This window comes from Nicotiana sylvestris, chromosome 12, assembly GCF_000393655.2.
Source record: "Nicotiana sylvestris chromosome 12, ASM39365v2, whole genome shotgun sequence".
NCBI classification, from domain to species: domain Eukaryota; kingdom Viridiplantae; phylum Streptophyta; class Magnoliopsida; order Solanales; family Solanaceae; genus Nicotiana; species Nicotiana sylvestris.
The window spans coordinates 15,463,394-15,490,368 of record NC_091068.1 but is presented as its reverse complement, the minus strand read 5'-3'; the positions used below and the strand labels follow the sequence as shown (position 1 = coordinate 15,490,368).

The 26,975-nt window shown below is 32.5% G+C and overlaps 1 protein-coding gene across 1 annotated transcript; it reads left to right on the top strand.

Moving 5' to 3' along the window:
* The first annotated feature begins 9,787 nt into the window (after window positions 1-9,787).
* On the top strand, window positions 9,788-24,418 carry LOC104231474 (uncharacterized acetyltransferase At3g50280-like). Its single transcript, XM_009784479.2, has 2 exons — window positions 9,788-10,739; window positions 23,778-24,418. The coding sequence occupies exons 1-2, from the start codon at window positions 9,872-9,874 to the stop codon at window positions 24,233-24,235; spliced, it is 1,326 nt and encodes a 441-aa protein (XP_009782781.1). The 5' UTR covers window positions 9,788-9,871; the 3' UTR covers window positions 24,236-24,418.
* The last annotated feature ends 2,557 nt before the right edge of the window (window positions 24,419-26,975 follow it).

Here is a 26,975-nt window from a genome sequence, read left to right as displayed (position 1 = left end):
ATCCTAATGAAACCATCTTAGAAAATAATGAGGAAAATGAGGATGATGATGAAACCCAAGCACCGGATTTAGATGATACACCTACTAGTCCTCTTAATAACCCAACTGATGCACCGGTCGACCCACCTGTAGAAACTCCTACTTTTAATAGAGAACCTGCTAAACGCCTAGAAACATCATTAGTTTGGAATTTTTTTACTCAAGTAAGAGAACAAAATAAGGCTAAGTGTAAAACTTGTGGGAAATTAATGTCGCATAAATATACTGGAGACCGTAGCGGCACAGGTAGTTTGACTAGGCACATAAAAACACACCCTAGAGATAAGGCTAGATTTTTTCAAATGAAAGCGCAGCTAGAGGGGACAAGTGTAGATTCTGCGGTTAACCCTAGTACAGGTTCAAATCTAGTTCAACCAGGAATTAACACTGTCACCGGAGGTATTTTATATTACGATCCAAATAGAGATCGTGAAGAATTAGCAAAGATGATTACTGTTATGTGCTTACCTTATACTTTTGCTTCTAATCCTAATTGGGTTCATTATATTAGAAGAGTTTTTAATCCTACTTATAAAGGTTGGCCTCGCGCAACAGTTAAGAGTGATATTTATAAATTCAAACATGAATATGAACAATATTTGCGGTATTTATTTACTCATATACCTAATCGGATTTCTATTACTACTGATATTGGTAGAAGTGGTAATGATTGTGATTATCTAACTGTTACAAGTCATTGGATAGATGAGGAATGGATAATGCAAAAACGCATAATTGCATATAGAATAATTAATTCGCGTCACACAGGTAAGTTTATAGCTAACACTGTTGCAGATATTTGTAGATATTTTTGCTTTAGCGATAAAATAATGGCAATTTCAATGGATAATGCTTCTAGTAACACCAGTGCTATAGGCATGCTTACAACAACACTAAATCCTGCATTTACTAATATTTTCCATGTTAGATGTATTTGTCATATTTATCATTTAATTGTCGGTGATGGTATGCGAATATTAAACATAGAAATTGAAAAGGTTAGAATGGCTCTTAATTGGCTTTTTTATTCATAACATACAATATATACTACAAGAAAATATATAAGAGGATATATATATACATAAGATACAATATATATACTACAAGAAAATATATAAGAGAATATATATACATAACATACAATATATACTACAAGAAAATATATAAGGGGATATATATATACATAACATACAATATATACTACAAGACAATATACAATAAAATATATACATAACATTCTATACTAGTATACTATATATATATATATATATATATATATAAATTATTAGACGTATTTATGCTTCATGTTGTACTTTGTTATTAATTTATTATGCATGACAATTTAGTGTTTTACTATTGTTTTGTTATTTTTCTTTTTCGTCAAGCACTTTAATAATTAGATTTCTACATATATACTACATATATATTTTTAATATAGCCATAATACTACAATAAATTGCCTTACAAAACAAAAAAACCGCTAGGCCCGCGAAGCCCACGAGCCCGGCCCGTTTAGCCCAGGACCACATGGGCTTAGGCCCGTCACGGGCCGGTTCCACCCGGTGAGCCCACGAAGCCCGGGACAGCCAGAGCCCAGGCCCACGAAGCCCGGCCCGTTTGACCCACGAATGCCCGGGCCCGGCCCAGAATACAGTATTACCCTCCGCCTCTCAAATTGTGGATCCGCCTCTACTCACCCCCACTATAAATGTCTTACTTAAAATTGCTCCTTTAGAAACCCCGCAAACCTTTTGAGGTAATGAGGTGTGGTTGAAGTTTTCTATTATTTTTTGTAATAAAAGAATCATTCTACTTTACTTTAATATCAACGAAGTGGTGGCCACTATATTATTGAAAAATTCTTGTGCACACTATGTGATATATAGCAGGGGTATTAGGCTACCAACATATATCCCACACTTGCTACGGTGACATACTGTGTATTCCTTATCGATAAAAAGTGTTGGATAAAGTACTCATTTTAAGTTAATGTATATTATGCTTGTGGTTAAGAGTCTTAATTCTTAGAACGTACATATTATTCTTGTGTCCTAGTTCTGTTATAATTTGAAATTAAGACCTACTTTTTGGTCTGATTTAATTATGAATATTTAGGACTTCCCTAACTCGGTGCGGCTTTTAGAATTTGTCTTTCATAATGTTGTGACATATATTGGAAAGTTGGAAACAAGCATTTTAATGCACTTTTCGAGTGCGTATAGGGTAAATCCCATTTCTGTGTAATAATCCGCAAACCACATAAAAGTATAAACTGCACTAGGCAAACTCCGTATAGTGAACTCAACCGAAGAAATATGCAAGTGGGTTTCGAATCGTAGATAAAGGCGAGTGTCGTAGTGATAATGAATACTTAGGACGACTCAGATGAGATGGTTCAAATAATATAGATTTGACCTTTTGAAATGGAATACTTTTGGTAAAGAAATCTTTATCCCTATTAGTTGGCTTGTCAGAAATTTTTGCATCATGCCTATGGTCACAGATCCAGTACGTGAGAAAGTCATAACTGTTGAAGTATTTATGAATAAATGACAAAAATGGTCTGCTATGTTTAAGGGAAGGTTCAAAGTAGTTCCTTAAGTATCCGAGCAGTTTGGATCCTTTGTTTGTGAAAAGTTAACATTATTGGTTTCCCTTAAATATTTAATGAAGCCTGTCTATTATATTTGATGGGAACTGTGAAAACAAAAAAAATTCGTGAGAACTCATATTTAGAGGTATAATTTTTGTAGTTTCTGATATTTTTCATCTGTTTCCAGAGTCTAGTACAGCTTTTTGAGGAGTAATTTTTGCTATTTTGGTATTTTTTGGGTTGCTAGTGTAGTTTTTGTGTTGTATTTTTCGGATTTGATGGGACATTCTTAGTGTTTAAGAATTTTTGTCATAGATTTTGTCAAGTTTTTTTCTAACCCCCGCTTGGCCATAGATTTTGTCATTCCTAACCCCCGCTTGGCCATAGATTTTGTCAAGTTTTTTCATTTTTTTGGCAAAACATGTGTGTTTATAGATTTTATCCATGTTTTGGCAGATTTTGAAAATAAAATTTTCAAATCCCAAAACAAGCTCTAGACCTGTTTTTGGCCCAAAATATTAATGTTGGATTTTTTAATAATTTTAAATATTACTCCAAACTTTTGTATTTTATAAAAAAACTCACTATCTATTATGACCCAACTAATCCACCAGCTAATTACTATCATTTTCTTTTGGACTGATGGATCTTGTAATATTATTGCAATTTGATGAATTATAGTGGCTAGTAATTGTGTTATTAGCAGTTGATATTAAAATATCAGGTTATGGTTCTAGGATAGTGTAATATGTAGTTCATTACAAAAATAATAATTTTATGCAAAACTTATCTATGTTCAGGACTATAGTATGTGATAATGATAATGAATGGCATCGATGAAGATTCAGCATATTAACAAGTTTATTTGATTGATATTGTTGGGTATTTTTGATAGTTTTTATAACTTATGAGTATAAGTCACATTTCATATTTATTTATTTTTAAAAACGTGAAATATACAGATTTTTATCTTTCACCAAATTCAAAATTTTTAAACAAATTTGAGAATGTAAACGCTAACTAAATGGTAGTATCTATTATGACAATGACATATGTACATGCAGTCCCCATAACAATAAATTGCGTAATCAAACAATACACATCTACAAGTTTTCAACTGTTTTTTTTTGGGCATGAATTTATTACATCCAACGGAAGCTAAAATTGTGTGTGTTGCTTAGTGCTATTTTTGGTAAAAAACATTTACCCGTTTCTCTTAGATTTTTTCACAAAAAGTAAATGTTCCAGTTAGTCATATGGACAACCATGGGTGGAACTTAGGGTTGCTTATCGGGCGGATTGAGCGGTTATTTACTCTTAATGGTTTGGCTTAACGGTTATCGGCTTTTAAATGTATTAATCCACTAGTCACCCGATAAGATATCATATCGGGCGGTTATCGGACGGTTTATCAGCCTATATTGTACGCTACAGAAAAATGACAGTAGAATAGGATATAGTAGCAAGATAACCTTTTTGAGGCATTTGCAGCAATTTAAGGGCATAAATTCGAAGGTAGATGATATCATTGGCAAGATTTAAGACTTCATGTTAGCTAGACAGTACAATTTATCCATACAGATCAGATGATTCTTCTCTGTTGTTGTGGAAGCTTATTGTTTCCCCATAATCACGAGCATATACTAAAATAATATAATTTAATGTTAAAGTGAGACCACAAGTTCAGATAAAACTTCCTATTTGTGAATTCATAATTCCAAATTAATAAGAATTGAAGAATAAAATATTATGCAGTGCACAAAAGAACGTATCAGAATGTAAAAAAAAACATCTTCATAGTTCATACTTTCACATTTTTCCAGACCTTTATATATATATATATATATTCTTAACGGGTTAACGGGTTAACGAATTATCCATTAAGAAAATGAATAATCCGCCCCCAAACCGATAAGCCGTTAATAAAAAAATTTCAATATGTTCCCCGTCCGTTAATCCGTTAACCCGAAACCAGTAAGCCATTAAACTTCGGTTCGGTTCGATTTCGATTTCGGATCGGTTTTGAAAACCCTAGTGGAACTAGAGGGGCGCAATAGGGTTATCCGAACTTTCTCGTCGAAAATTATACTTATATATATAAAAATAAAGAATCCCTTGATTTTTTCACGTGTTTACTTTTGTATTTTAAAATCTCCTTAATAAAGTTTTTGTCTTCGCCACTAAAGACCACCACCTTAAGTTCCAAAGGAAAAAAGAGAAAGGAAAGAAGGAATCTCCATCCCTTTCTGTAAGGAATGGTCACGAGCACTAGCAGGACCAAAATGGGCCCGTTGATATGGACATGCGTATCGCCTCGGCGAGCTTAATAATGACAAGTTGCACGTAGCAAAGATTTTAGGGAGTCGTTTGGTATAATGGTAGAATATTTCATGTGATTAGTTATCTCATTTTTTATGTGGAATAACTAATTCTATCATTTTAATGTAAAAGTTACTCCATAATTAGCTAATATTCCAAGCCAAACATGGAATAAAGTTAATCTCAAATCTTATCTTGGGATTATTATTCTTAGGGAAACTTACACAAATGCCCCAAATAAATCTCAACTTACCAATTTACTAAAACTAGCCAATAAAAATTGAAAAACCAAATAATAGGGTTCTTTCTCTCAAAGAATCACATGCAAAAACCACCTTCCATATTTGTAAGCGTGATTAGCAACACTAGATACAAGATGGAAAGAAAATTTCACGGATGAGGTAGCAAATAAGGTGATGAAATACAAAAATATATACAATATTCCAAAAATCTAAACAAAAAATGGAACTTTTTCAATGGGTATAGTTGAAATTCATTGAAAATATATAGATAAGTCAATATACAAAATTTGAGGAAGATTGGAGGTGATTTGGACTGGTTTTGTATCAAAATTCGTAATTAAATGAGTTCAAAAAAGTCTTCTGCGACACATGTATCAAACATGTATCACACATGTATCTCACACACAGGTATACATGGATATACATGTGATACATAATTGATACAAATATGATACATATGTGATATACAAATGATACACAGTGTGATACACATATCATTATTTTTCATGTTCAGTTTTTACTTCGAATTTTCAATTCAAACCACCTCAAAACTTCACCAAATCATCCCAAAACTGAGATTCAAACTCCTTAAGTTGTGCTTAATCTATTCTAATAGCACCCACTTAAAACAAAGCAAAAAATTTGATATTTTTTTGCTACAAATAGCTAATTGGCTAATTTGGCTAATATTAGTAATATTTTATTAATTGATCAATTTTTGTAATGAGCTACTTATAAATAGACATAGCTGGTAATTTCCCTTATTCTTATCCCATATATCAAATGACCCCTAAGATTGTTAATCAGAGGCGGACCTACATCAAGTATAGAGGGGTTATTGGAACCCGATAGCCTCGGCAAAAATCATGTATATATATTATATATACATGATTTTATTGTGCCCCTCAAACAGAAAAGCTGGATGGCTGTGTTGGTTTAATAAGGAGCATGAGCTTCTTTCCCACACCTTCTGACCCAAGATTGAAACCCAACATCAACAGCGCATACTGGGCCCGCCTCTGGTTCTGACGATATTCTATTCGTGTGATTTTGATTATAGCAATGCTATTACTCTATTTTTAAGTTATCGTATCAAACTTGATATCATATTATTATTGTTGTAAGTCAAGTTAACTTAATATAAAACAGAAAAGTTCTTTTCAATGTTTTTGTAAAGTTATTTAGTGTCACGATCCGATCTCCGAACCCGATCATGATGGCGTCTCTCGTGAATACAAGGCCAGCCAGACCAAAATGGAACACCTCTTTTAAACAATTAATCATCATAAACAGTAATAACATATAATATAACACTCATAAATTGCGGAAGTTTAACGTTAACAACAGCAGGAACCATCCCGACACAGCCCAAACCGGGGTGTCACAAGTCATGAGCAACTAAGAAGTCCGGATACAAGTCTACTGAACACAAAATCCGATACAATAGTTCAGAAAAAAAACATGGAAATGATAGGATAAGGGAGGCACGGGGCTGCGAACGCCAACAACTACCTCGTAGTCTCCAAATCACTGCCTGGACTGGGAGAAATCAGCACTCAGGAGCGGACTCTGCGATGCCTGAATCTGCACACATGGTGCAGGGAGTAATGTGAGTACTCCGACTCAGTGAGTAACAATTATAAATAATGGCTGAAAGTATGAAAACACGTAAAGACACAAAACAATTCCATATTAAGCAGTAAAATCACTTAAAGCAGTAAATCAGTGAAGAATCAAATGATATCCCCTTTTAAAACAAGTAAAACAGGTAATTTAACAGGTAAATAACAAGTAGAAATCCGTCCCTCGGGCACAGTATCAATCGCTCAGCATAGTATCAGCCCTCGGGCTCACTCTCAGTACAGTATCAGCCCCTCGGGTTCACTCTCGGAATAGTATCAGCCCCTCGGGCTACCTCACAATCACTCATATCAGCCCCTCGGGCATAACATCAATCACTCAGAACAATGGGTACCCGCGCTCACTATGGGTGTGCAGACTCCGGAGGGGCCCCTTACGGCCCAAGCGCTATATCAAGCCACCTCGTGGCATCATCACTCAGCATATCCTCACATCACTCAAGCCACCGCGTGGCATATAAAGTATCTCAGGCCCTCGGCCTCATATCACTCAACATATCCTCACATATGGCCCTCGGCCTCACTCAGTCCAAAATCATCACAAGCCCCTTGGGCATTAGTAAAACAGTAGTTCTCAGCCCAAACACATGATGTAGAAATATCATTTAAGTTTCAAATCTGAGTAAAAGTGGCTGAGTTTGTAAAACAATAGATATCAATAGGACTGAGTTCAAATAATAAGTCAAGCAGTGAGGAAAACAGTGATAAAAATCCTCGAAGGGTTCAAATAGTTGGCACAAAACCAAAATATGTCAATAAACCCAAATCATGATGATAACAAATGAATTTCAGTCAAATATTCAGTAAAATCATCAATCGGGATGGACCACGTCACAATCCCTAGTAGTGAAAGACCCCACGCTCATCATCCAGCGCGTATCTTGCCTCAATATAGCACTACGTTGTGCAATCCGGGGTTTCAAACCCTCAGGACATCATTTACAACCATTACTCACCTCGAACTGGCTAATTCTCTAGCTCGCGACGCCTTTGCCCCTCGAATTGGCCTCCACGCGCATCGAATCTATCCAAAATCAGAACGAATACGTCACAATATGCTAAGGGAACAAAGCCCAAGCAAAAACATTCGAAAAATATCAAAAATCTCGAAATTAGCAAAACCCGAGCCCCGGGCCCACGTCTCGGAATCGGGTAAAATTTACATTTTCAGAATCCTCATACCCTCACGAGTCTAACCATACCAAAATTATCCAATTTCGATACCATTTGGTCCTTCAAATCATCATTTTACATTTTTGAAATGTTTCATAATTTTCTTCCCAAATTCCATCTCAAATCACGAATTAAATGATGAATTCAGTGATAGATTCATGTATTCTAGCCAAATCTGAGTTAAAATCACTTACCCCGATGAATTTCTTGAAAAACCTTCAAAAAATCGCCAAAATCCGAGCTCTCTAGGTCAAAATATTAAATAAAACCCAAAACCTCGTATTTATAGGTACCCCTCAGGTTTCAGCTACCGCGGCCGCGCCCACTTTTGTGAGGTCCGAGCGACGCCTACCGCGCCCGCGCCCGCTTTTGTGCAGTCCGCACAACACTCAACGCGGGCGCACTTATTTTTGTGCGGACCGTGTGAGTGAGTTCTGGGGCCTGCAACCCATATAGACCTGCTACAACTATGAATTTTGCAGTAAAACATCCCGGAACCTACCCGGAACTCCCAGAACTTCGAACCAATTGCACCAACACATCCCATGACATCGTTCAGACTTGCTCAAAACTTCGGAACGCTCACAACAACATCAAATCACCAATTCAACATAGGATTCAAGCCTAAGAACTCCAAGAATTCTTAAATTATGTTTTCGATCAAAAGGTCTATCAAATCTCGTCTGAATGACCTGAAATTTTGCACACACATCCCAAATGACAAAATAAAGCTACTGCAACTCTCGGAATTCTATTCCGACCCCAATATCAAAATCTCGCCTATCAACCGGAATTTGCCGAAATATTAATTTCGCCAATTCAAGCCTAAATTTTCTCTACAACTCCAAAACCCATTCCGATCGCGCTCCTAGGTCACAAATCACCTCCCGAAGCTAACCGAACTATCGAAATTCACTTCCGAGCCTTCTAACACATAAGTCAACATCCGGTTAACTTTTCCAACTTAAGCCTTCTTAAAAGAGACTAAGTGTTTCATTTCTTACCAAATCCTCTCCGAACTCGAACTAATCAACTCCATCACATAAAACACGGATAACGAAGCGTAAAGAAGCTGAAATGGGGGAAACAGAGCGGTAACTCATGAGACGACTGGCCGGGTCGTCACATCTAGAAAATAAATTTAACTTAAGTATATACTGACAATTTAATTGATCATTTTTATATTTTTTATAGTTTAACTTGTTATAATAAATTATTACAATTTAGACTTATTATAAAGTGTTATATATTTTTTTTACAAACTATCACATGTTATTATAAGTCATCTTAATCAAAGAACTAGTAAAATTATACATTATCCTTGCACCCCAAAAACTCTTTAACATAGGTTTCTCGTTCGAATCAATACCAAGTTAGTGAAGTTAGTCGTCCAAAAGAAACACTCCCTTTGTATTATGAGTTTTTTTTCCAATACCAAACCAAATTCAACCAAATCATAATCGAGTTTTTTTTTTCCGATTTGACTCAAATTATCGGATTGGTGCGATTTGTCGGTTTAATTTATACACCACTAACTACAACAAAAAGGGAATTTTGCTATAAAATCTTGTGCCGTGGAGTGGATCTTACTCTGCCGTATAGCGACAAACCTGAATCCCACTCTTCAATGTAAGGTTTTTTATCTAATATTATGAGTACTAATGTAGATAATCCTGATATTACGACTCGAACGTGTGACCTACGCATATAAATTAATTTTCATACACAGTGAGTGTATACATAGGATAAACCCTTTTCCTACACCGTTGGCTTGTATTACTTGCTTATCTTTCGAATCATAAAAATCTCTTATCCTTCTCGGCCCAAACTCTTTCTCTCCTTCTTCCTGAGAGCTTTTCTTAAAAATGGAAGAAGTTCAAATCATTTCCACCTCTTTAGTTGGAACAACATCAAATATATTAAACTCAGAAAATAATATTTCTAAAATTGAAATGACACCATGGGATTTACAATTCCTCCTTCTTGACACTATCCAAAAAGGTCTCCTTTTTCACAAACCAAAAGAAAATACATCATTCATTGAACACATAAAAACATCCCTGTCTCGTACCTTAAACTTTTTTCCTCCATTATCCGGCCGTTTCTCCACCGTTAAAAACGCCGATGACGACACAATTTCTATCGTCATCGACTGTAATAACGCCGGCGTGGAATTCACCCACGCCGTCGCTCCATTATTAACTGTATCTGCAATTCTTGAATCAGTACACGTACCTCCTATTATTCACACACTTTTCCCACTCAATAACGTCCGCAATTTCGAATGTGTATCTAAACCGTTACTTGGCGTTCAAGTAACAGAACTAATCGATGGGTATTTTATTGGTTGCGCTATGAATCATAGCTTAGGAGATGGGACTTGTTTTTGGCATTTTTTCAATTCTTGGTCTGAAATTTCTCGTGGGTATGAAATAATTTCCAAGATTCCAGTTTCAAACCGTTGGTTTCCAGAGAATATGAATCTTCCAATTCATCTTCCATTAAAGCTAGACGATGAGAAATTGTTTGAAGTCTTTGAAATTCCACATTTGAAGGAAAGGATTTTTCATCTTAGTAAAGAAAGTATAGCTAAACTCAAAGGAAAAGCCAATTCTGAAATGGAGACTAAATCTATTTCTTCTTTGCAAGCTTTCTTGGCTCATCTATGGAGATCTGTGACTCGTTGTCGTAAGCTGGATGCTAAGGAGGAAGTCGTTATCGGCCTTATCATAGGTTAGTATATTTTAATTTAACTAGTTTTAGCATACGCGCACCTAGTGTTAATGAAAAATAAAATTTTATAAATAAAATAAATAATATTCAAAAATATGTTTATGTTATTATATAAAATTAAGAGTAGTTCTTGCTTAGGAGTTTGATCTAGTCTAATAGTTCTTCCTTCAGTTGTTTCTCTTGCTTGCTTTATTGTACAAAAAAAGTTATAGGAGTAGCGTTTGATTGAAAGACAAAAAAATTATTCAACTTTACTTGAGGACTTGGGTACATACATTGCATGTATATTTCATGTTACTTATTAAAATTTTTATGTAAGATAGTTTACCAACAATTAATTTTTTTTATCTTTACTCATTTTACGGTACTGCTAAAGTTGTAACCTTATTCTATTGATAACTTAATAATCATATAGGCATCCGAACTCGATTATTATTAACAATTTTTATATTATTTTTTTTTGCTCAATTATTATCTTATTTTACCTATAATTTCTTTCTAAAGTACTTTTACTCGCGACCAATTACATATATATATTTTTTTTCTATTCCTATTTTTGTGTACAAAATATATATTGATCAACTTATTCTACCATTTAAAATAATGTCACATTTAAAAAAGATTATCATTTGATTATTTCTTAATATTTAGACAATAAAAATAGACAAAACTTGTAAGTATATTTCAAATTCTACGTCCTTATTGTTAAAAGAAAATAGAATGTCACAATTGCCTTTTAAAGTCTAAATTCATGCCACCTTAATATGAATTATCATTAATGTTTTCATTTTTTAAAAATCAAAACTATGACTTAAATGCTCTATTTCTTACGTGCCTTTTTAAATATTAGGCATAAAATTGATGGATCAGTTGTTTACTTTAATTTTATTTAAAACACACGTTATTTACTTTTTTTTCACAGAATATATATCCACGAAAGCAACATGTAAGAATTATAATTATGTTACATATATAATTCAAATAAGGAAAATATTTAAGTTAGGTAAAGCTTTAATTGACTTTAAAGTCCTAAATTTTAGGGTTTCCTACCTAGTTCAATGGAAAATAGTTTAATAACAAAAATTTTAGTCAATTTCAAAGAACAAAATATCAGGAGAATAATTAAATGATTATTTTGTCTAGTGTGAACTCCAATTTTAAAAGGTAAAAAAGGCGAACGACATTTCGCTAAGGGCTTTCGTGCTTTTAATATAGTATAGATTATGCCTTCAATAATGCTCGTGGGGTCCACATTTTTGTCTTTAATCAAGCACGTCAATTTTTGTTTGAGTGGCAGTGAAACTTGAACTCACTACTTATTACTAATCTATAGAAAAATAATATTATATATATATATATATATATCAACGTGCGTTACACGTTAATAATGACACGTTATGATTTAAACATTTATTTATATAAAGGAACAATAATATAATAATATAACAATTATCTAAATGCCGAAAAATATTATTACATTAACATAATACATGAATTTAAAAATAAAAAGACATGATCAAAACTTATACAAATGATCAATTTTGTCATGTTAGTTAGATAATTATGTATTATAGTTTAAAAGTATTTATTGTGATGGTATCTTAACCAACACTTCTTTGTGGACAATATTTTTTGTGTATGTTTCCTCCTAGTGCTTCAGTTGCTCTGCTTTAACCTGAACTTTTGTTGTCGATTTTGATATCCCTCTTGAAACATACAGTTATTTGTGCAAGAAAACATATTGCGGTAAATATAGTCCATTATTTAGGATGTTTGTCCTTGTGCTTTATTTATTATATTTGCAAAATAGAAACATACTAAAATTATTTTCACACAAATTTAAAAGGATATTCCTTAGTTTCGAAAGACGAAAGTTGAATTCAGGGATAAAAATATACTTAGAAGCACATTGACCATTATCATAATTTTTGCATGTATGCCGTTATTGTCAAAACTTCTATATACCATTTGTGTGCTATTACATAAGCTATTCGGCGTATCTAAGTTTTTCAGTAGTATGACAGATAATATTTTCTTCCAAATCAACATATATACAATGGAAGATCAATTTTAATTTAGTCTATTATATGTACGGTGACACTAACATACATAAGAAATAATAAACTTGACAACAAACAAGTATGGTAGAAGGCCATTTGGTATTAAAGTATTTAAGTATTCTTCTTGGTAGTAATTATTAGTATCATTTTCTTCTAAGTCAGAAACGGAAAAATATTTTATTTTACTATAAATTTTGCAATCAACTTTTTATTTAGTCGATCAACATATTCATTTCTACTAGCTAAGATATCTTTTTAATTCTATCATGCGATTTGCACAAATTGCGTTTTAATCTAATGATAGAAATATTTCTCTTATTAAATGCACTACTATTACCATTAAGATTGATAACCAAGTGTTCATGAAGACCCAAATCATCTTTTATTGAATGCTCATCTTCGTTTCTGAAACGAAATGAGAAGAGACTGAATACTGGATCTGTTCTTGCTTTATATTTCTTGTTAGTTGAATCTTTTTAATTTGAGACCAGAAATATAACTTTGCCAAGCTAGCTTTTATAGTCTCTTCTTTTATCGATTTTGGAACTGCTGGTAGTACTTGACATATATTACCTCCCAAACCATTAATTTTCTATCAAACAGTTCATTAATATCCAATATATCTCTAAAACTCTGGGCAATTATTTCGATATCGTTTTACATTTAGCCATAAGTACTTCATCCCAAATTATCAATTTTGCTTTCCTTATAAATTTAGCATCTTTGCTCTGATTGATATATTTGTGATGGTTATTTACGTTGTTTGAAGAGGTATATCAAATCTAAAGTGGGTGATCTCACAATAAAATCTTTGTTGGTTAGCATCATTGCTCTGCTTTGATATATTTGTAATGGTTATTTAAGTTATTTGAATAGGTATACCAAATCTAAAGTGGGTGATCTCACAATAAAATCGTTGGTACACCACTTACTATTATTACTAACAATGTCATGCATCTTGATATGATATTTGCAAGTAATGCATGACATAGAATATTATTTCAATTCCGTCGGAGGTATCTACAAAGAATATTCTCATTATAGCATAGTCGACTCTTTATAATATAGTCCTAAAAGCTTGTTCTTTTTTTGGATTTAGCTTTGATTGTGCTTCTTTAGTCACTTGTATAGCATTTTGATTCTTAATAATATACTAACATTTTTACTTTATGTTCTAACACTTTTTTATGAAATAAATTTATGTACCCTAAGATTTTTTTAACTTAAATGAGAATTTTACTCATATGATGAATTTAAAAAATAATTGAATTGGATTCTCTTGCTAAATAAAATTAAAAGATTTAATTATTTAGTTTTAACATAAAAATTAATTTATTCTATGTTGATTCAGATCTTAATATTAGTTTATCTCTTGTTTTGAATATTTATCTTAATTTATCCACCATAAATTTTATTTTCAAAGAATAAAATATTGATATGACATTTCACTTTTAGATCCTTATGTTTGTAGAATCATTAGTAGTATTGACTCTTACCAACCATTTTTTTCTCTTTCTCACACATTTATATTCTTAAATATTTTCTTAGTTGTTGTTTAATAATTGGGTATTTTTTAATATTACACGAAAAATTGACAAAAAGAATATATTATTTGAGTAGGAATATAGTTCAAATATAATATAAAAATATATTACCGTGGGGGTATTTCCCCCCTCAATTTCAATACTTTATGCGGTCCATTTAATATTAATTTTTTTTTTGGTATTGGACATTATGGAGTGATAATGTATTGCTAATATGTATGATTCTTATGAAATTGATTTTATTAAACCTTCCTACATATTTTTAGTAAGTATTTAATATACCAAATTTTATTAATTTTAAAATATTAAATATTACAAATTAGCATAGAAGGTATTATAGTCCAGAAATGGAAACAAGCGCTGATACTCTATGTAGTTGGAGGCGCACCAACTATAGGAGCTATGGAGCGATTCATAGCATCAACGTGAAATTTTACAACAAAGCCAAAAGTCTATCTGCATAATGATGGATATTTTGTTGTAAGATTTAACTCTATTAGCGACAGGGATGAAGTTCTGTATTCTGGTCCCCATATGCTGAATAACAAACCAATTATCATGAGAGTATGGTCAGCTGAAGTTGATTTTAACAAGAAAGTGTTGCAGATTATTCCAATATGGGTTAAGTACCCTAAACTTCCTCTCAATTGCTGGGGAGCAAAATCACTGAGCAGGATAAGTAGTGGATTAAGGATTCTTCTATATGCAGATGCATGTACCACTCAGTTGGATCGAATTTCCTATGCTAGAGTACTAATTGAAATGGATGTAACTAAAGCTCTCCCAAAAAGTAACAGATCCTAATGGAAGGGAATTTATGCAAGAGGTGACATATGACTGCGTTCCTAAATTTTGTCATACTTGCATGCAAGTAGGGCACCAATGTCACAAAGAACAACCAGCACATAAAGCCAAAACAAACCAGCAGAAGCAGAAGCAAGAATGGCAGCCCAAAGTGAATCAGAATGATAAGGGGAATCAGCAAAACATAGTAACTAATAACAGTAAGACTATGCTTAATGAGGAAAAAAGTACTTGTGAGATGATACTAGATACAAGAGAGCAGAAACAAGTATGGAAAAAAGCTACAGGGAAATCAGTGATTAGAAGCAGGGAGAAGCCAGATGGTGGAACCATTAGCATGATAAATGGTTTCAACATACTGGCAGAATCTGGATTCCAGCTGACCTATCACAGACAAATGGGAGAGGGCACAAGTAGTCAAAGGAGTCAAGAAGAAGTAGAAGGGGGCCACAATCTCTATTTATCCATGTATGATGCTTACTACATGGAACATTAGGGATATGAACAAGATCCCTAGGCAGAAAGAGGTCGAGAGGTTCATAAGAAGTAATAGAGTAAAAATGATAGTACTATTAGAACACAAAATAAAGGAGCAAAAGGCATTACAAATAATAAGGAGAATCACTCCAGGTTGGGCTTGTATTACCAATTATGAGTATATTAATAGAGGAAGAATTTGGATTCTCTGGGACATCAGTGAAATAGACTGTGTGCAGTTGGAGAATTCCTCCCAATACATTCACACTATAGAGTATGAGCATAAGATTTAACTTTACTACAGTATGGGCTTCATACAGTAGAATAAAGGAGAGGCTTATGGAGTGATTTGAATAATTGGAGAAATGTACAGCAGGGACCATGTGGTAATGGGAGACTACAATACCATTAGAGCAGGGGAGGATAGACCAATTGGGAGCCCTGTCCAAGAATCTGAGACTAGGGACTTCAATGATTTCATTGAGCATAATAATTTGACAAAAATCAGAACTACTGGAAGGAACTTCACATGGACAAATGGACACACATACAACAGAACAGATAGAGCCTTGCGGAATGCTGAATGGATGATGCACATGCCACATTTAGAAGTAAGGGTAATGGATCCAGGTTGTTCTGACCATTCTCCTCTGTGTATGAGTTTTGAAGATACTGAGGATAAAGGTCCAAGGCCTTTTAAATTCCTAAACTATCTTGCTGAGCATAAAGAGTTTCTGGTAAAAGTTAAAGAAGCATAGCAAAAGAGAAATGAGAGGAATATCATGAGGGATGTATGGAAACAAATGAAGCAAGCTATGAAAAGTCTGAATAGAGCAGAGTATAATGCAATAGGGGACAAGATACAACAGTGCAGACAACATCTCAGTGAACTACATGAGCAAATGAGAGACCCTGGACAAGAAGATGTGATAATAGATGAAAAGAACACAAAGGCTCAACTAGAGAAATGGCTTGGGGTGGAAGAGAGAGAAAGTATCATAAAACAAAAATCTAGAGTACACTAGTTGAAATTAGGTGATGCTAATATAGCTTATTTTTTTGCAAACACGAAGAGCAGGTACTCTCAAAATAAAATAAAGAGTTTAATATGGGACAATTGAGAGATGGTGCAAACTAAGCAAGAGGTTGAAGAGGAAGTGCTTGGCTTTTACAAGAAGCTACTGGGATCATCAGCTAGGAACCTGCTAGGTATTAATCCAATGGTGATGAGGGATGGAGCTTTGGTGAACAGACAGCAACAGATTCAGTTAGTGAAAAATGTATCTAAAGAGGAAGTATTTCAGGCATTGCTTGGTATTAATGACAACAAAGCACCTGGTTGTGATGGTTTCAATGCCCTATTCTTCAAGAAGGCATGGTCTGTGATTGGAGACAAGGTTACAGAGGCAGTGATGGAGTTCTTTACAAATGATCAGCTCTATCAACCTATCAACTGCACAACAGTCACACTTGTGCCAAAGGTAAAAAATCCAGCCAGAATCACTGAATAGGCCAATATCATGTTGTACTATCCTTTATAAAATTATATCTAAGGTGCTAACAAACAGGCTACAAGGGATAATGAATGATATAGTGGACAGGAATCAGTCTGCATTTGTACCGGAAAGATTGATAGACGATAACATCATATTAAGTCATGAACTAGTCAAAGGGTATGGCAGAAAAGTTATATCCCCAAGGTGTATGCTGAAAGTTGATATGAAGAAGGCTTATGATTCTATTGAATGGGACTACATGGAGCAAGTTCTACAAAGTTTGCAAATGCCTGGAAGATTTGTCCAATGGATTATGAAATGTGTTAGAAGTGTGTCTTATTCCATCATTATCAATGGGCAACATACAACTCCATTCCAAGCAAAGAAGGGATTGAGGCAAGGTGATCCCCTTTCTCCATACTTATTTGTATTGGCTATGGAATTCTTGACCAGATTACTGAAGACGCTAAAGAGGAATCCAAACTTTAATTACTATCCTAAGTGTACTAAAATGAGCATAGTATAGCTTAGCTTTGCTGATGACCTCCTGTTGTTTTCTAGAGGTGATACTATGTATGTGCAACTACTCTACCAATGCTTTCAAGCCTTTTCCCAAGCTTCTGGTTTAGTTGCAAATGCTGATAAGAGTTCCATCTTCTTTGAGGGAGTCAGACAGGAGATACAACAAGAGATATTACAAGAATTAGATTTCTCTAAAAGGTCACTACCAGTGAGGTATCTGGGAGTGCCACTAAGTACCAAAAGGCTATCATTGGTGCAATGTCAACCACTGATTGAAAAGATGTTAGGGAGGATTCAATCATGGACTGCCAGATTCCTGTCATATGCAGGAAGAATTCAACTACTTAAGAATGTGCTATTTTCCATGCAAGTATTCTGGTCACAAGTGTTCATGCTGCCTAAGAAAATGATCCAATTGATAGAAAGTATATGCAGAAGGTTTCTATGGACTGGAGGGGTGGAGGTCACAAAAAAAGCTCTATTGGCTTGGGATAGACTATGCTGGCCAAAAACAGCAGAGGGATTGAATATATTGGACATAGGCATATGGAATAAAGCAGCCATATGCAAGCTGTTGTGGAGTCTAAGTAAGAAGAAAGATAAAATGTGGATACAATGGGTGCACCTGTACTATAAGAGATACACTACTTGGGGTGAGCAACCAAAACAAGCATCATGGGTGATCCAAAAAATAATTAAAGCAAAGAAATACTTTGAGGAAGCAGGGTACTCAGAAGAAGAGGTACGGCAAATGGACAAATTCTCAATTAAGGATATTTACTTGAAGCTTAGAGGAGACTTCACAAAGGTATCATGGAGGAGGATGACATGCAATAATGTTGGATTGCCTAAATGGACATTCACATTATATCTGGCTGCTGACAGAAGACTATTAACAAGAGAAAGATTAGTGAGATGGGTCTACTGGAAGATACAACTTGTGCACTATGTAACAGTGAAGAAGAAACTATTGAACATTTATTCTTTAAATGTTCATTTTCAGCACAAGTATGGACAACAATGTTAGAATGGCAAGGAATAAAGAGGCAAGTGATGACCTGGGGACAAGAACTGGAATGGGCTGAAAGGGAATGCAAAGGGAAGAATTGTAAAGTAGAAGTATATAGAATGGTTCTAGCTGGGAGCATATACTGCATATGGCAAGAGAGGAATGAGCGAATATTTCAAGCAAGACAAAGGAGTGCTGAAGCAATTACTAGACAACTAGCTCAAGAAATTCACTATCGAGGGGGTATGAAGCATAGACTGAAGGGAAGATTATTAGCGTTAAACTACTATCCTATTGTTTTATAAATAGTATAGTAGATAGAAGGAACACTACTAAGAAGATAAGCTGAATCTGGGACTGATGTCCAGATCAGGCTTAAGAGAGAGATGCTGTGTAAATATTACTTGGTAAATAAAACTTTTAATTACCAAAAAAAAAAGGGTATTATAGTCCCAAAAATAAGTTATTGTAGTTATGTCCTTTCCCTATGAGTTCTTCCATTAATATTTTAGGGCTACGTTGGTATATTAGTATTGTATTTATGCTTTTATAATAATATAGACTCTCTTTTTTCTAAATGAATTTGGACAATATAATACATTCTCAAACTAAGTTAGTAATAGGACATTATAATACATTTTCAAATTAAATTAGTAATAGGAATTTTTAAGAAATATATCCTAAAAGTAATAGGATTACATAACTAAAGATATTTACTTGTTTAATTTTATATGAATTAGACATCCTGAAGTAATTATATTAATAAGATTCCAACGTGTAGTATTATGTCCTAAAACTAATAGAATTATTATGTTAATATCTAGAATTTCGGTTATGTCTTTTTATTATGAGTTATTATACTTAATATTATAAGGTTATTTTTGTAAACCGACAAGTTAGGTTATTTATCATTAGGACATGATATTAGCTTTGAGTCATGATGTAATTTTTAATTTTTTTTATTTACTTACTATATTTTAAAATACATGAAAATAGAGATAAGTAAGGATAGATTAATCTTGGTATGTGCATTGTGTACCCCATCAATAACTATACAATGTTGAAAACTCATGTAAATTTTACTAAACAACATGTTTGATTTATGAGATGAAAAGTAAATAAAATTTTCTCTAATGTTAAATGTTGATTCTATTTAAATAATTAATAATAGAAAATCATGAAGATCAAACAACAAATAGAATAAAATAATTTTAAAACTAATCTTTAAAATCGACATAAAATGCAACTACAATTTTTATGAAGCAACTGCATTTTGTTCACAGTAAAAAAAATATTCCTTCAAATTCTAATATAAATAAAGAAGGTAATATATGTATATATATATATATATATATATATATATATATATATTACCTCCTTATATATATATACACACTATTATTAGTTTCTAAAACGTTGAGTCAAAGTGGACTCTTGAGTTTATAATCTTTCGAATTTTTTAACTCCAAATTTTTTCAAAGACTTTCCATACGTATTTAGACTATTCTCTCTTAAGTTCTTCCAATACAAGGTTAAATTTAATGTTTTTATTTAATTCTTACCTAGTTCAATAAGGAAAGATTTAATAAACAAAATTTAGTTAATTTTAAAGTGCTAAATATTAAAGTGTGGTATTATGTCCTAAAACTAATATGATTATAAGGTTAATATCTAGAACTCCAGTTATGTCCTTTTATTATGAGTTATTATACTTAATATTGTAAGGTTATTTTTGTAAACCGACATTTTATTCATGCTTTTATAATAACTAGTATCTATGAACGTGCGTCGCATGTTAATAATGACATATGATGATTTAAATATTTATTTATATGAAGAAACAATAAAATTTAATTATTGAGAGAAATTTTATGTATAATAATACAACAATCATCTAAATGCCAAAAAAAAATTATTAACTTAGCATAATACATGAATTTAAAAATAAAAAAAACATCATCAAAACTTAAACAAATGATCAAATTTTGTCATGTTAGTTAGATAATTATGTATTATAGTTTAAAGGTATTTAATGTGATGATATCTTAACGAACAATTCTTTGTGGACAATATTTTTTTGTGTATGTTTCCTCCTAATGCTTTAGTTGCTCTGTCTTAACCAAAACTCTTGTTGTCGATCTTGATATCCCTCTTGAAAGTGCAACATACAGTTTTCACAGTAAATATAGTCCAATATTTAGGATGTTTGTCCTTATGATTTATTTATTATATTTGCAAAACATACACATAGTAATAATTATTTCAGACAAATTTAAAAGGATATTCCATAGTTTCGACAGACGGAAGCTGAATTCGGGGATAAGAATATACTTAGAAGCACATTGACCAGTATCATAATTTTTACATGTTTGACGTTATTGTCAAAACTTCTATATACCATTTGTGTGTTATTACATAAGTTATTCAGCGTATCTAAGTTTTTCAGTAGCATAACAGACATATTTTTCTTCAAAATCAACCTATATACAACGGAAGATCAATTTTAACTTAGTCTATTATATATATGGTGACACTAACATATGTAGGAAATAATAAACTTGACAACAAACACGTAAGGTAGAAGGCCATTTAGTATTCAAGTATTTAAGTATTCTCTTGGTAGTAATTATTGATATCATTTTCTGCTGAATCAAAAACAAAAAAAAATTATTTTTAATATAAAATTTTGCAATTAACATTTTATTTAGTTGATCAACATATTCATTTCTGCTAGCTAAGATATATTTTTAAATTCTATCATGCGATTTGCACAAATTGCGTTTTAATCTAATGATATAAATATTTCTCTAATTAAATGCACTATTATTACTTGTGAGATTGATAACCAAGTGTTCAGAAAGAACCAAATCATCTTTTATTAGATACTCTTCTTTGTTTGTGACACGAAGCAAGAAGACACTGAACACTGGATCTGTTTTTACTTTTATATTTATTGTCAGTTGAATCTTTTTCATTTGAGACCAGAAGTATAACTTTGGCAAGCTAGTTTTTATAGTCTCCGTTTTGTCGATTTTGGAACTACTGGTAGTACTTGACATAAATTACTTCTCAAGCCATTAATTTCCACTAAACGGTTCATTAATATCAAATATATCTCTAGAACTTCGGGCAATTATTTCGATCGTTTAATACTAAAGACATAAGTGCTTCTATCCCATATTATTAATTTTGCCTTCCTCATACATTTAGTACTATTACCCTGCTTTGATATATATGTGATGATTATAATTAAGTTGTTTGAAGAGCTATATCAAGTCTAAAGTAGGTGGACTCATAATAAAATCATTATTGGTACACCACTTGTTATTATTGCTAACAGTGCCATACCTCTTTGATATAATATTTGCAAATAATGCATGATATAGAAATATTATTTCGATTCTATCGGAGGCATCTACAAAGAATAATCTCATTATAGCATAGTCGACTCTTTATCATATAGTCTTGAAAGCTTGTTCTTGTTTAGGATTTAGCTTTGATTGAGCTTCCTCAGACACTTGTATATCATTTTGATTCTTAATATTATATTAACCTTTTTACTTTGTGTTTTCACGCTCTTTTCTATGGAATAAATTTATATACTCTAAGATATTTTTTAACTTGAATAAGAATTTTACTGATATGATAAATTTAAAAAATAATTGAATTCGATTCTCTTGCTAAATAATTAATTAAAAGAAATAATTATTTGATTTTAACATAAAAAAAATTATTCTATGTTGATTCAAATCTTAATATTAGTTCATCTCTTATTTTGAATAATTAATCTTAATTATAATTTTATCCACCATAAATTTTATTTTCAAAGAGTAAAAAATTTGATATGACGTTTCACTTTTAGATATTTATGTCTGTAGAATCATTATTGGTATTGTCTCTTACCAATCATTTTTTTCTTTCACTCTCTCTCACATTTATATTCTTAAATATTTTCTTAGTTGTTGTTTAATAATTGAGTATTTTTTAATAGTACACGAAAAATTAATAAAAAATATTATTTGGTTAGAAAAATAGTTTAAATATAATGTAAAATTATATTATCATGGTTATTTTTTCTCAATTTCAACTCTTTATGCAGTTCAATTAATATTACTTTTATATTTTCTTGGTATTGGACATTATGGAGTGATAATGTATTGCCAATACAGAGGATTCTTATAAAACTAATTTTGTTAAACCTCCCTACATCCTTTTAATAAGAATTTAATAGATAAAATTTTATGAATTTTAAAGTCTTAAATATTAAAATTAGCATAGAAGGTACTGTAGTCCAAAAAATAGATAATTGTAGTTATGTCCTTTCCCTGTGAAGTCTTCCGTTTAATATTTTAGGGCTATTTTGGTATATTAATATTGTATTTATATTTTTATAATAATATATGCTCTCTTTTTTGCTAAATGGATTTATATATATATATATATATATGCATTTTTGTAGCTATCGAATATAACTAGTTTCGGCCGTGAGCTAAAAGTAATATTTGCCATATATCTATTCTGTTTGAATAGTGTAACCATCATCGTATCTAAAAACTTAATTGTTCCTTCTTTTTTATGTTGTCGAAAAAGAATGATATATTTTTGAATTTAAAAATTATTTTATTTTTAATTTTTCATTCTACCTTTAATGAGATTATTTATCCCATAAATATCTATGATTTATTTTAAATCACAAGTTTTAATTTTTTTTTTAAAATTTCTTGCTCAGTCAAACATTATGACATAAAATGGGATACAACAACAACTACAACAGCAACAAACTCAGTGTAATCTCATAAGTGGTGTATGCGGGGAGGAATAGTGTATGCGCAGACTTAACCTCTACCTTCAAAGAGACAGAAAAGTTATTATGAAAGACCCTTGGCTTAGGATCTGACATAAAATAGGATAAGAGGGAATAATTATTACACTATACTAATTATGTCTTCAACACATCTCATTGCGTCCTGATTCTTTTTCTATGGTCAAGTACGCGAAAATTCTATTTGATTATGTCTATGCCGTTACTTTTTCTGATACAATATTAAGTTATGCGACCTTCATATTTAAAACCTTAAACTGTTATGTAAAGCGCACATTTAATTACTTAATTATATTTTCAACAGGTACAAGATCACGGCTAAACCCTCCTCTTCCAGAAGTGTATTTTGGAAATGCAATTCATGTTAAGCGAGTAAAGACAACTGCAGGGGAGCTACTAGAAAATGGATTAGGATGGGCAGCAATGGAATTGAACAAAGTGGTTAATTCACAAAATTCTGAAGAAGTGGTTAAAATCTATAAAGAATGGGCAGAAAATCCAGTTTTATTTTCTAAGAGTACATTATTTGTGGGGAGTAAATTGGCTATTAGTAGTTCTCCAAGGCATAATATTTATAATACTGATTTTGGTTGGGGAAAACCAGTTGCAGTTAGGAGTGGAATGGCCAATAAAAGTGATGGGAAAATTACTTTATTTCCTGGGGTAGAAGAAGGGAGTGTAGATATTGAAATCTGCTGTTTACCCAAGACTTTGCAAGCAATGGAGAATGATTCAGAATTTATGGAAGCTGTAACTAATTAAGATCAGAGTCGGATCTAGAATTTATTCTTAATATCGAATCTATTATATTTTTAATATCGAATTTATTATATTTTTAAAGTTATAGGTTTAAAGCTAATATTTGTTGTAATTATAAATAATTTTACGCATAAATTTATACTTCGTACCGGAAATAATGGGTTCAGATGAACCTCGCATTAATATGTTGCACCCGCCTTTGATTTAAGACCTGAGAATTCTTAAGGACATTTTTGTCTAGGGGTTTACATGGACCGGGTTGGTTCGGTTTTTATCAAAACCAAACCAAGCGACTATATTGATTTGGATTGGTTCGGTTTTGTCGGGTTTTTCGGATTTTCAGGTTTTTCTTGTTACATGAATATTATTCCGATCTTACTTTGTTAAAGTTATAGATAAAGTTTTGATAAGTGGATATGTATTTAATAAATATTGAAAAAATTTACAAACACATGATCTATTAAAATATTCTAATCGAAGATTTTTTTTTAAGTAACACGTGATAGTTATTTTCTTAGTCGTCTAATAATAATTTTCTTTAATGTACGCTTTCAAGGTTAACAGATGAGAAGATCCCAAATATTTTAACATTTTTTTAAAGAAAATTCAATATATATATATATATATATATATATATATATATATATATATATATATATATTATAAATTTATATGTCAGTTTGGTTCGAATTTTTTACTCAATACCAAATTAAATCAAACCAAACCTAGTTAAATTTTTTTAATCGATTTAATTTGATTTTTCAATTTGGTATGATTTTCGATTCGATTTGAACAGCCCTACTTTTGCCATATACTACAATAAAAGTCCGTCATTTCTTTTTTGAGCTCCGTACTTACTTATGGCAATACGTTATGAAGGTAGGCCATCTCAAACAATTGAGCTTCAAATTTAGGGTGAACTACATCAATAACCACTTTTTAGTCTGCTATGTAAAATATATTCAAAGATTAATCAATTCACCCAAACTTCAGGACTAAGTATTTTAAATTTGGAAATTCAGGATTTAGTATCCTGAATTTGAAAATTCAGGACTTAGCGTCCTGAATTTTTGACATAAGATTCGTGACACTAATTTAAAATTCATGACATAAGATTCGAACTTCAGGACACGATGTCCTGAAGTTTGAATTTTGAGGTTTAAACTCTAGGACGACATGTCCTGAAGTTTGAGCGAAATAGGTTAATCTTTAAATACATTATAAACGGTGGATATATTTTAAACAACATATTTAAAATTAAAGTAGCTACCTGGTATCATTTACACTCAAATCTACATTGCCAACGTACAGATCACGAAATATATCGTATTACATCCCAAATTACTACTTAGAATTTAACTAGTTTTTGAACATAAATTTATTTGGCAAAAATGTTTGTGAAAATAAAAATTTGTGAGTGGAAACCATTATTTTACTCAGAAAAATATTTCTTGAACCGATATTTCACTACATCACCGATTTTGTTTTGAGTTGCAAATTCAGATGATCAATTTAGTGGGCGTTTTGGACATAAGAATTGTAAAATTCTGAAAATCTGAATTGTGTTTGGATATGATATAATTTTAGTTATTTTTGAATTTTTGTAAGTGATCTAGGATATTTTAAATATTATTAAAAAATTAAGGATAAAATAATTAAAAAAATTGATCAAACCAAAAATTCTTATCTTATAAATAGAAAAGTGTAATGACCCGGCCGGTCGTTTTGAGAATAATAGCCTCGATCCCTTATTAACTGCTTCCCCTGTATCTTTTTCTGCTTATGTGACTTGCCGGGAGGTTTTGTTTTTGATTCGGAGTGTTTTGGGACACTTGGTCCCTAAAACAGAAGCTTAAGTTTTAGGATTTAGACCGTAGTTGAAAGACGACTCCGGAATGGAGTTCCATCGGTTCCGTTAGCTCTATTAGTTGATTTTGGACTTAGGGGCGTGCTCGGATTGTGTTTTGGAGGCATGTAGCTGATTTAGGTTTGAAATGGCGAAAGTCGAATTTTTGGAGATTTTGATCGGTAGTGGAATTTTTGATATCGGGCTCGGATTCCGATTCTGGAAGTTGGAGTAGGTCCATAATGTTGATCATGATTTGTGTGCAAAATTTGAGGCCAATCGGACATTATTTGATAGGTTTCGACATCGATTGTAGAAATTTGATGTTTCAAGTTCATTAAGTTTGAATTGGAGGATGATTCGTATTTTTAGCATTATTTCATGTGATTTGAGCGCTTGACTAAGTTCGAATGGTATTTTAGGACTTGTTAGTATTTTTGGTTGAGGTCCCGGGGGCCTCGGGTGTGTTTCGGGTGCTTAACGGAATAAAATTTGGACTTATGCAAATGGCTGAAGTTTCTGGTGTTTTCGCACCTGCGGTGGGAAGACCGCAAGTGCGGGATCGCACGTGCGGAGATGCAAGTGCAGAAGCGAAAAAAATGAGGAGTTGCCAGGGGTCGCAAGTGCGAGGGAAATGCCGCATCTGCGATGCCCGCAGATGCGCTTAGGGACTCGTAGGAGCAGTGAAGGACCACAGAAGCGAACCAATGTCCGCAAGCGTGAACTCGCAGGTGCGGCCCATTTAATCACAGAAGCGGTCCCAGCCTTTTAAGTCATTTCCTCACCTACGATGGAATTTCCGCAGGTGCGATCATAGGCCCGCAGATGCGAAATCGCTAGGCAGAAAAGGGCAAGTTCGAGGGTTTTTCCTCATTTTCAATTGGGACTTTGAGAACT